General features: G+C 40.0%; 1 protein-coding gene across 1 annotated transcript in view; it reads left to right on the top strand.

Annotated features, from left to right (window-relative positions):
* Position 1: 1 nt before the first annotated feature.
* TMEM64 (transmembrane protein 64) overlaps positions 2 to 11,736 on the top strand; it is a gene marked incomplete at its 5' end in the record, with an annotated part of 18,941 nt that continues 7,206 nt past the window's right edge. The window contains one exon of the mRNA XM_007948741.2: positions 2 to 610. Within this exon, the coding sequence (XP_007946932.2) occupies positions 2 to 610 (609 nt within the window). The remainder of the gene's footprint in view (positions 611 to 11,736) is intronic.

Here is an 11,736-nt window from a genome sequence, read left to right as displayed (position 1 = left end):
TTCTGGCGCCCTGCTCGGCGCCTATCTGGAGCGCCACAGTCCGCCCGCCGCCTCGGAGCTGCCGGCGCCGGGCGGGGCCTTGGCAGGCGGCCCCGCGAGCGGCGCCAGCGTGGTGGTCGGCGTGGCCGAGGTGAGAAACTGGCGCTGCTGCTGCCTCGGCAGCACCTGTTGGTGCCGGAGCCTCGTGCTGGTCTGCGTGCTGGCCGCCCTGTGCTTCGCTTCGCTGGCCCTGGTCCGCCGCTACCTGCAGCACCTCCTGCTCTGGGTGGAGAATCTCGACTCGCTACTGGGGGTCCTGCTGTTCGTCGTGGGCTTCATCGTGGTTTCATTCCCCTGCGGCTGGGGCTACATCGTGCTCAATGTGGCAGCCGGCTATCTGTACGGCTTCGTACTGGGGATGGGATTGATGGTGGTGGGCGTCCTCATCGGCACCTTCATCGCTCATGTGGTCTGCAAGCGGCTGCTCACCGCTTGGGTGGCCGCCAGGATTCAGAGCAACGAGAAGCTGAGCGCTGTTATTCGCGTCGTGGAAGGAGGAAGCGGCCTAAAAGTGGTGGCGTTGGCCAGATTGACCCCCATACCTTTTGGGCTCCAGAATGCAGTGTTTTCGGTAAGTGATGGTGACCAGCTGACCCATCCATCGCTCTACAAGTCAGTTTTTGAGCGATCTTGTGACGGCCTTAGGAGGGCGCTCCATCAGATAAGTGCCAGACCCAAAGTGACATTTACAGTAAGAGTTAGACTTGCTTTCCATCTCCTCCTTAGAAATCTTCTACACAAATATAGCAGTAGTCGGGGCCTCAATATGAGACATGGAGGAGCACGCCTCCTTTTTGAGATGATAAGAGTTTGATTAAAAATGAATCTTTAACTCATCAGAAAGACTGGGGGCGGGGTGAATGGAAATAGCCATTCTTCACATTTGTCATTTAAGTAGCAGTATTGGCAAAACTCGGAGGGACGGCTCCGCATTCTTAGGTTTCTCTCTTGCCTGCATGAATGCATCCAGGGCTTTGGCCTAAGTTTTTACGAGATAGTGCTGAAGGCGGCGTTTGCATCAGCAGTGGAAAGGAGTAGCCATAGACTCTAAATTTGAGTTTCCTAAATTTGTTACAAGCTTTTTATTCAAATATTAATATGATAAAAAGGAGAAAACTCTTGTTTGTTTTTCTTTGGAGGAACTTTATTTTGAAATTACTAATAGTGAATAAAGCAAAATACAACCTTTTGCCCAATGAGAGTTTATTTTTCTTTTTCATACACACGTTCTATAATCTTTTCCGCTCTTTTGCTAATATGTTCTGTTTGTTCTGCTTGGGTATCTTTAGTTAGTGTGCATCTTCACGCGACTGATTGAGGAATAAAAATGTTGCTTGTGAGGAGACCATCCCATTAAAAGAATGGAAACTAATTTTTATAAACTTTCTACCAAATTACTAATCTTGTCTGGCCTTGGCTCCTCTTTTCACAGATGAGTGGATTGATCTTGATCACTGAGTTTCCAAAATTTAGAGTCGGAACTACAGAGAACTCACATAATGATTCACAGAAAATCAACCTTTCATCTACGTTTCAAGAAAACTGTATATTAAGGGGAGAAAGCCTTTCAAACCATAGGAATTGATGCATTTTAAGTTATGATAGGCAGTTCTGATACATTGTTTTGTGTCAGAAGGAAATTGTTAGTCTCTTGAAACTCATTTAATTTTCTTATTAAGAATAATTCTAACCAACCTCCCTCTTTGTGATGAAATTAAGATTTCTTTTTCTTCTTTTCTTTTTAAATCTTTTGCAAATCTCCCATTAATTCTGTCCAACTGCAGCACTGACTATAGGATGTTTGCTGGAGGCAGTAGAGGAAGTGAAGAGAAGGGGTGTTCTGTACAGATAAAGTTTGGTGTTTACTGTAATTTGGTATAGTCTTAGCCTTAAGTTTTTCCTTCTTCCCAGCCAACTATAGTAAGAAATATAAACATGACTTTGGACTCAAATTTAGATAATAATATCTCAAGTGTCCTAAGACTTCCGAAGTCTTGGGACTAAAGAAACTGCCTTGTTTCATCCTGTTTTTTTTTTTTTCTTTTTTTAGCCCTCCAGTATAGCTGTGTCCTTGTGCCTTTCTTCACATGCTATGGGCCAGCTACTATGCATATGATACATATTGTTTCTCTTCTTTAAACTAGCTTTGTAGAAGGTGATTATGCACATGTTATTAGGCAATGTTGTCTAATGGTTAGGAGCCCAGGGCTGGTGCTCTGCAGTCCTGTTGTTTCTGCCTTAGAATCTGGGTGACCTTTGTCAAGTAGCTTATCTATGCTTCAGTTTCTTGTAAAATGGGGAAAATACTGGTACTTACTATATAGTTAAGATTAAGTAAGATAAATACATGCAATAGAGCATCGCTTAACAAACACTCAAATATTGGCTTTTGTCTTCATAAGTGTTATTGTTATCCAAGGTCATGTAGGTAGTAAATAAATAGTATTGCTAAACTTTGACCTATAATCTGATAGCAGGGTCTCAACAGTACATGGCTCTATGTCTTCATTGGATATTTAATGCTTAATACAGTAATAACTTTATAGTAAGGGTTTATTAAATATTTATTAGTTGACAGTAAGGTAGATCTGTCTTTTGATAATGTCCCTTTTATGTATTAAATATGTAAGTAAATTTTACTTTGGACTTAGAAATAATTTAAGGTAATTATGTAGTTGAATCTTAGCTTGACAAGGGAGCAACTCTGAATATGATATTATAGGGTCAAACAAAAGGGAAAAAAAGAAAAACAGCCTCTTGAAATTGTTATTATAGACTCCATTTTACTGAAGTAGAAACAGAGGGTCCTTGGCTTAGGAACTTGTTTAGGATTGTGGAGCTTAGGTTTGAACCCAGACTCAGCTGAGCCACAGTGCATTTTACGGTAACATTTTTACTAACAGCTGTCAGCATGGTGGATTGTGAAGATACTGGATATAGTCTGTCATATCTTGTTTATTTCTATGACTCTGAACTGTCTGCTCACAGAAGTAGCCATTTCAACCAAAACCGTTTTCTGAATTCACTCAACCCAACCCACTGCCCTGGAGTCAATTTTGATTCATAGTGATCCTATGGGACAGTATGGGACAGAGTAGAACCTGTCCCATAGGATTTCCAAGGCTGTAAATCTTGGTGGAAGCAAGCTTTCTCCCATGGAGTGGCTGGTGGGTTTGAACCTCTGATCTTGTTGCTTAGCAGCTGAGCGTTTTAACCACCATTATTACCAGTGCAACTCAGATTCACCCACAGAATGAGAAAAGAAAGTTTAGTGGAGGCTGATGTTGGTTTTAGTCTAACTTTCCCTCTTCTAGAGCTTCATTCACCCCACCGCCACCCCTCTGCCTTACACTCCTCTCATTGCCCAAAACCCTCCCCTTTCCAAGCATGTTCTCTTATATTCTTCCTTCCTCCATATTTTTGAGATTATCTCCCCCTTTTTTTTTTCTTTTTCATTCCAGTTAAAAACCATTCTTTGATGCCCATGATGAAGGACTTTTTTTTTTTTTTCTGGGCTTACCTCAAAGAGAAAGTGAGGTGTGGTGTTCATGAGAGGCACAGGCCTGGGTTCAGACAATCTTTAATTAGTCCATGCTGTATGGCCTTCTCCATGTTGCCTCATCTTTAAAATGGAGGAGAGTTTATGAGGACTAAATGACCTAGGGCAGTAAGAGCATAATTAAGTGTTTTGCCTGGCACATAGTCAATTTTCAGTAATTGTTAGCTTTTAATGATTGTTATTAGTGGTGGAGGTAACAGTATTTACATTTTTACAGGCAAAAGTGGTTGTAAAACATGAATATGTGGTAGAAGGAAAGGGACTTTCCACTGCTTTTTATGTATTAACTAGAATTCTTTTCCCTTGTGTGCCAAAAAAGGGTAAGCAAGTTGATACTGCACTTGTGAAACTTGAAATCAAAAATTCATACTTACCACTTCATGTAGTTCTTAATCCATAAGAAGTATAATTTTTTAAGTACATACATTAATTTTTCCCTCTTTTAAAAATTTATGCTTTATTTCTGTTAAACAATAGCTAAGACTTAAAAAAAAAAATTCTCCCAGTGTTCTTCATGTAATCTTGTTCCTAAAGGTATTGCTGCCCAGTAAGATAGATCTGTAAACTTGTAGTTTTGGTGTTTCTAAGTATTGTTATTATCTGGCCATGTATCTAGGATGACCACTAATGCTTTTTTACTGTATCAGTTGGGATAGGTAAATGATGCTGTAGTAACAATCTTCAAATCTCAGCAGGTGTTTTGGTTACCTAGTGCCGCTCTGACAGGTATATACCACAGATGGGATGGCTTGGACAAACAGGAGTGCATTCTCTTACAATTTTGGAGGCTTTAAGTCTCAATTCAAAGTGCCAGGCTCTAGAGGCTGGGTGAAAGTTCCTAGACCTTGGGCTTCAGCTCTGCCTCTTGCTCCTGGCCCACTGAAGCTGGAGGCATCTCTTCACTCAGGAGCTGCTGCTGAAGCTGACAAACCCAAGGTCAATAAGTGAAAAGGCACAGTCCTGATATAACAAATCACACAGCAGGCCGTTAATTCAAGTCCATTAAAAGTCGCAAGATTGGCAGGGCAACATAGCAGGCTGCTGAACAACAACTTGGTTACATGTGGGTTCAAGTGTGCCCTCAGCCTGGAGACTTTTCTCAAAGTTGCCTCTTACATACTGGAAGCAGCCCACATCCCTAAAGCAGCTACTCAAATGCTCCAGTAGATTCCACCATGGAATTGATTGCCAGTCTCACCATGGGGAGTAAATACATCCAGCTGCCCAGCCACTCAACCAGGCCCAGCCAAGTTGACAACTTTAACTACCACAACGGGTTAGAAAAGAAAGGTTTATTTTTTCTGCTGGCCACAGGTCCAGATCCAGCTTGTTTTGGGGATAAGGACGTAGGTGCTTTATGTCATTTTTACTCTGGGATCCAGGCTGACAGACCCACCTTCTGCAGTTGTTTACTAGGGCATAATGAATTGCACACTGGATTTTCAAACTTCCATTTGGAAATAATCTCACTTTTCATTGTTTCAAACAAGTTCTGTGGCCTTACGTAACTTCAAAAGAGTGACACTCGTGCCAGGTAGGAGATGACTTTAGCGCTTGGCTGCCTCCTCTCATCTCCATCCCAAGTCCTTGCTCTGTCCTATGGATTCTACCCCCTAAAAGCTTCATTCCAACATTTAACAGTTTGCCAAGCACACTTACGTTCATGGTATCTCTTAATCCTCACAATAGTCCTTTGAGTAGGTATCGATGATCAACACGCAGAGTTACATTTACAAAAATCACAGATTTGAAGTCGGACTTGGCTCTGACATTTACTCTGTCACCTTGAGTTAATTTTCCTTTTGAGCCACACTTTCTGGTGTAAAATGTTTACTAATTTCTGCAACAAAGCCATGACAGAATACATAGTTTGCTCATTAAATAATGAGCAAAAGAAAGAAATTGTCTTTCTCTCTGCCCTCTGTATTTCAAGAATTTTTGTTTTTCGTTACTGTGTTTGTTTCAATGTAACAAATACTTGGTAGTTCAGTGTTTAAGCATTCAACTGCTAACCACAAGATTAGTTGTTGGCACTCAGTCTGCAGCTGCATGGGAGAAAGACCTGGCAGTGTGCTCTCATAAAGATCCCAGGCTAGAAAGCTATGGGGCAGTTCTGCTTTGTTACATAGGATTGCGGAAATCAACTTGATGGTACCTAGCAACCACAAATACTTACATTTACTAAGTGTCAGACCAGGCACTGTTCTCTTGACATGCACACATTACTTATTTAAAGCTCAAATCAACTTTAATCTTCATTGTACAACTGAGGCACTTGAGGCACAGAGAAGTGAAGTAATTTGCCCAACATTACACAGTTAGTGAGAGTTAGAGGCATTAACTTACCCAGTGTAATAATGTTGGTCCAAGGAGTGCTGGGTTTATCAGTGATCTAGTTTCAGTTGTAGAGCTCTTTCCCTAGAATATACCACATACTACATGGAATGGGAACTTACAATGGGCCAGGCCTGTTTCTGGGAGTACACAGTTGAATTACATGTCGTCCTAAGACATTAGTACAGGAGTCACCACGCTACAACCCCTGGGCCAAATCCCGTTCACCCCATGTTGTACAGACCATGAGATAAGAATTGCTTTTCCATTTTTTAAGGTTTGGAGAAAAAAAAATATTTTGTGACATATGAAAATTACATGAAATTCAAATTTCAGCATCCATAAATAAAGTTTTATTGTAACACAGCAGTGCTTACTTGTTTTTTTTATTGTCTATGGCTGCTTTTAAGCTGTATCCGCAGAGTTGAGTAGTCGAAACAGAGATGGTAAGGGCTGTGAAGCCTGAAGTATTTACTACCTGGCTCTTTACAGAAAAAGTGCACTGACTTCCACTTTAGGGCTCCAGTCATCATTGGAACCAAATAGCCACCACAGAGCCCAAGGCCCTTGGGCTCTCAGGTATATCTTAACTTACTTTTTTGTTTAACAAAGTTACTCTTTCTTAAAAGTAATATATGGATACCATGACTAAGAGCAAACAAAATAGAAATGAGTAAATGTAAAAGTACAAGTCCTTACCCACCACCCTGGCTCATGTCTTAGTTGAACCACTTAAAAGAATTATTGGTTACCAAATGCTTAATTACTTTGATTATATCTTTAAGCCCATCATAGGTCAGAAGTAGCAACAAAGATTTGTTTGTTTTGAGGAAGGGCAGGGGGTGTGAAACAGGTGTCTTGACTGAAACAGTGACAGTGAAGGACAAATAATGACAAACTGGAAGCAGTATACTTCCCGATAGTTGACATTGAGTTTTCAACAAAAAGATTAATTACTTTTAGTCATTTAGTTCACAATTAGTGTAAAATTAGTAAAAAAAATTTGACTTGCTAATGAGTGTAGGGCCACAAGTATTACAAAACCTTAGCCTCAGGGAATCTTTGGGCACTTCTAGTTCAGTCTCAGCTCGGTATCACCTTTGTGAAGTCATTTAATGGTTCTAGTTTTCTCATCTGTAAAATGAATGGCTTGGACTAGGTCTCAGAGTTTGTTTTAAAAAAGGCAAGTGTTCTTAAGATAAAATTACCTTTTATTTTTATCAGCTTAATGATACTGTCTTTTATAAATATAATTGTTTTATCACTTTCTTAAATTCTTACTCTGTGCTATGGATACCACCATAGGTTTAGAAATGGATGATGGCTCATAATGCTTGTCACTTTGCCAGTGTTTCTTCTTACTATGATTTGCTGCCAGTGGTGCAGTGTAGGTGTGACAGAAGGTGGAGGAGACAGTGTCCTTGGAGAAGCTTGGAGTCTAACTTTGGAGCGTCCGATACAATGACTAAGTCGACATGTTGAATGCTGTATCATCCCATATTCTTAGACCTCTAGATACCACTGAGTGCAATTGACCATATTTCCTTGTTCCTTTTTAACTCAACTTCTGTAGTTTTTATGTGTCTTATATAGGCTTACAGTGGAGCTCTGGTGGCACAATGCCTAAGGCATTGACTGCTAACCAGAAGGTTGGCAGTTCAAACCCACCAGCCACTCTGCAGAAGGAAGACGAGGAGATCTACTTCTGTAAAGATTTACCCCCTTGGAAACCCAATGGGGGTCACTATGAGTCAGAATCGACTCTATAGTAGTGGGTTTTTTTTTTTTTTTTTTTTTTTAAAATACAGGCTTAAGGAGCTCTGGTGGTGTGATGGTTAAGGTATTCAGCTGTTAACCAAAAGGTCAGTGGTTTGAACCCACCAGCTGCTCTATGGAAGAAAGATGAGGCAGTCTGCTTCTGTGAAGATTTACAGCCTTGAAAACCCAGTGGGGGTCTCTCTCAGTCAGAATTGGTTCGATGGCAATGAGTTTGGTTTTGGTTTATACAGACTCAAAAATCTATATCCCACTGTATCCCTTTTCTGGATGAAGCATTTAAGGCAGAGCAGTATCATCAAAACATTTTTACTGATACTTTTTTCTGCCTACAAAATAAGTCTTCCTTGTTAAAGAAAGATTACAAAGAAAACAACTCTTTAACACTTAAGTGTTTTTTTTTCCAGGCTTTGTTAACTCATGCTTTCTCTTTATAAAATAACATTGTAAATGTTAAATATGCTCTTTGTAACCTTCCTTTAGTGGTATAATGAGCATTTTTGTTGATTATTTTATAGCATGACTTTTAGCAGCCACACAGTGACCCTGCTTAGAGCTGGGCCTTCTATATAGTAGGCATCTGATAAATTCTTGTTTAATGAGTGAAAACCATAAACCGGTAGTTTGTCAGAAATGTATAAGGAAGCTCTTTTCAACTGATATTCCGGCAATTAGGCACAATTAAAAAAAAAAAAACAACTCACTGCCATCAAGTCGATTGCGACTCATAGCGACCTCTCCTTGGGTTTCCAAGGTGGTATCTCTGTAGAAGTAGATTGCCCAATCTTCCTTCAAGGAGTGGCTGGTGGGTTTGAACTGCCAGCCTTCTGGTTAGCAGTTAAATGCTGTAGGCACTACTCTGCACGATAAGGTGTGTAAATGTATCTGGATGAGAATATTCAGAGTGTGTGTGTTAACCTCCAAAATATTTAGTAGCCATTAAAGGCAGTTCCTAACTTAGGAACAGTGAACTAATGAAAGAAATGTGTATATATGAAGTTTGCTGCTGGCCCTTCACTTTGTAGATCACTTACTGCCCAAACCATCTCTGTCAGTAGAAGCTCCCCTGAACTGATACCCTCTCTGCTCTTAGCAGGGGATGCTCAGAGCCTGCTTTGTTCTTTCTCCACCTCCCAACAGCAAAACTTCCCAGGACTCTCGAGGTTGCTGCCTCACCAGAAGGTCTTAGCCTCGGCATCGTTTGTCAGTGTTAGAGCTGACCAGGGATGCTAGGATTTGTTCAGCATTCACTCAGCAGATAACTGGTGTGTGCCTGTTCTGTGCGCACTGCTCTTCTACAGGCTGAGATACAGCAGTGAGTAAAGCCAAGTCCATCTTTCATCCCTAAGGGCATTTGCAGTCTAGTGGAGAAATACATTCTAATTTTATTGTAGCTTAAATTTGTCATGGCTTAAATTTTGCTGATAGTAAAGTTATTTCCATTTATAACATTATTTCTGTAGGGAAAGAAAAAGTGTTCTCAATTTCTGAAATGCCAATTACAAATTAACTTTTCATTATAAACTGGCAACTATTTTTAGTCTTCAAATTTATAAACAAAACTTCATGTTTGATGCTGATCCGTTCCGCATCCAATAGCATGGACTTTGCACCTAATACATAGTAGGCATCATGATAAGGGCCAGAGACACTGAAGAACAAGACAGATAGGGTCCTTTCCTTCACAGAAGTGGTGTCTGGGGAAGAAGTGAGGGGCATCCCGATGATGAAAATGGCATTTAATCTCTAGTGTGCAAGAGGACAGGGACACACAGTGTTCTGTGCAGGCTTGGAGGATCAGGGAAGATTTCTCTGAGGAATTAATGGCTAAATAGTGAGTGGGAGGAAGGGAGTGATGTCCTTGCCAGAAGGAACAGCGTACAAAGGCCCAGAAGGGAAAGAGGAAGGAGGGTTCTTAGAACTGAGAGAATTTTGATGTTGCTGAAATGTAGTGTGAGGTGAAGCATGAGACAATCATAGGGCAGAGCATGACACTTTGTGTGTGTTGAAGAAGCTGAACCTCATTCTCACGGCAGAAAGAGTTTAAGCAGGACCAAGTTTGCATTTGAAAAAAAATTGGTAGGATTTAGCATAGATGGTAAGTAAAGGGTAGGTCTGGGTGACAAGACTGTACACAGAGAGTGAACAGGAAGCTTTTACTCTAACCTAAGCGAGGACCACTGACAAGTGAAATAGGATTCTGAGTCAGATCTTGGTTGATAGGAATACCATTTTGGAATAATAACAGGATTTATTTATTAATCATTTTATAAAAATTACACTGCTCCATTGGTTAAATTATTCAACACTTCGGCAAAACATTTTGCAATGATTACCTGAAGTTAGTTATTTGCTATCTTTAGATACACAGTTTTTCCGGAAAACAAACACGTAGAAATAATAACTCTTGCTTTTTCCCTTGGATGAGATTTGGTCATGAAAAGTTTGATAAACTTCAGTAATGGTCTTTTTAAAGACTTGAGTGGCAGAGTCATTTCAGATTTATGAAATGTTTTCTTGAAGTAGCCATTTGGATATTATTGATGTCATCCTTGAAGGTCAATTAATTTTGTGTTCTGCAGCACTCAGACTACCACAGTACAACAAACTGACAGACAAGAGGTAGGTGCTCTGTTTAGAGAACTTTTATTATGTTTAAAGGCAATGAACAGAAGCTTTGCATCCCAGCTATTTTTCCTGTCTTTTACAGGCCTCTCTTGCATATGCTCTGTAAACAATACAAACCACACTGCCAACTTCCTCAGTACGCTCTGTACTTTCCCTGCCACATTGTCTTTATTCATTCTCTTCCTAGAACACCCTGCCTTCCTCATCCTACAGATCTTTGCCTGCCAAACCCATGGTTAGCCTTCACTGTCCTTAACTTAAATGTCTCTTTCCCAGAAAAGTTGCCCCTTGGTCCTTATTTCTATATCTTAAGGCTTGAGTTGGGGAGAATGCACTTCCAAGCTCAATTGTGTGGCTTTTGGCTAAAGATTTTAGTTCCTTGCCATATGGGCTTATCCAGAGAGTTTCAACATGGCAGCTTGCCTCTGAGAGAGAGAGAGAGTGAAATGATGGAAGTCTAAGAATTTTTGTAACCTAATCTTGGAATTAATTTCTTTGTAACTTAATTTTATCAATTCTGTGTTTGCTGGAAGCAAGCACTAGGTGCAGCACACACTCGTGTGTAAAGGATGAATACCAAGAGGTAGGGTCATTGGAATATTTTTGATGCTGCCTATCACATAGATTAGTATACAAAGGTTTTCATTTTTAAAAATATAACAGCAAAAAATAAATAATTGCATATATACAGTGAAATAAAGTAGGAGAGAATTCAAATGTTCCACAGCTGAGGAGTGATTAAATTATGCTGTGTTTACACCGTGGTATATTTGTGCAGTGATGATAATTTCTTTATGGCTCTTCAGTGGCATAGTGGTTAAGGTATTTGCCTGCTAACCAAAAGGTCAGCAATTTGAACCAACCAGCCACTTCATGGGGAGAAAGATGAAGCAGTCTGCTTTAAAGATTTATAGCCTTGGAAACCCTGTGGGGGCAGTTCTACTCTGTTCTATAGATTTGCTATGAGTGCGATTCAACTTGATGGCAGTGGGTTGAGTTTGGTTTTAATGATAATTTTTTTTTTTTTTTTTTAGTTTGTGTCATGTGCTAGATACTTTACAAATATTTCTGATCCTAACAACAACCTTGTAGTGTGGTGGTTATATAATTTTACAGATGAAAAACCTAATGCTCTGAAACATAGAGTAACTTTCTCAGGATCATTGAGTTCTCAATACTGGAACAGTATTCAGTGGTCTGGCTTCAGAACTCAGTGACCATATTGCCATTTAAGTATGTTTATGAAAAGTGTTTAATGACATGAGAACAACTTACAAAACTGTTTTACATTGTGATGTGTTCACATGTTTTATTTACATATGAAAAAATAAAAGGTCATAAAGGTCATGTTTCAGTGGGAAAATATTAGAATTTCTCTTCTTCTAAATTTTGTATGTTCC

Source organism: Orycteropus afer, unplaced genomic scaffold, assembly GCF_000298275.1.
Source record: "Orycteropus afer afer isolate SDZICR_OR568_19922 unplaced genomic scaffold, OryAfe1.0 scaffold00222, whole genome shotgun sequence".
Classification (NCBI taxonomy): Eukaryota; Metazoa; Chordata; class Mammalia; order Tubulidentata; family Orycteropodidae; genus Orycteropus; species Orycteropus afer.
This window is presented reverse-complemented; position numbering and strand designations above follow the sequence as displayed.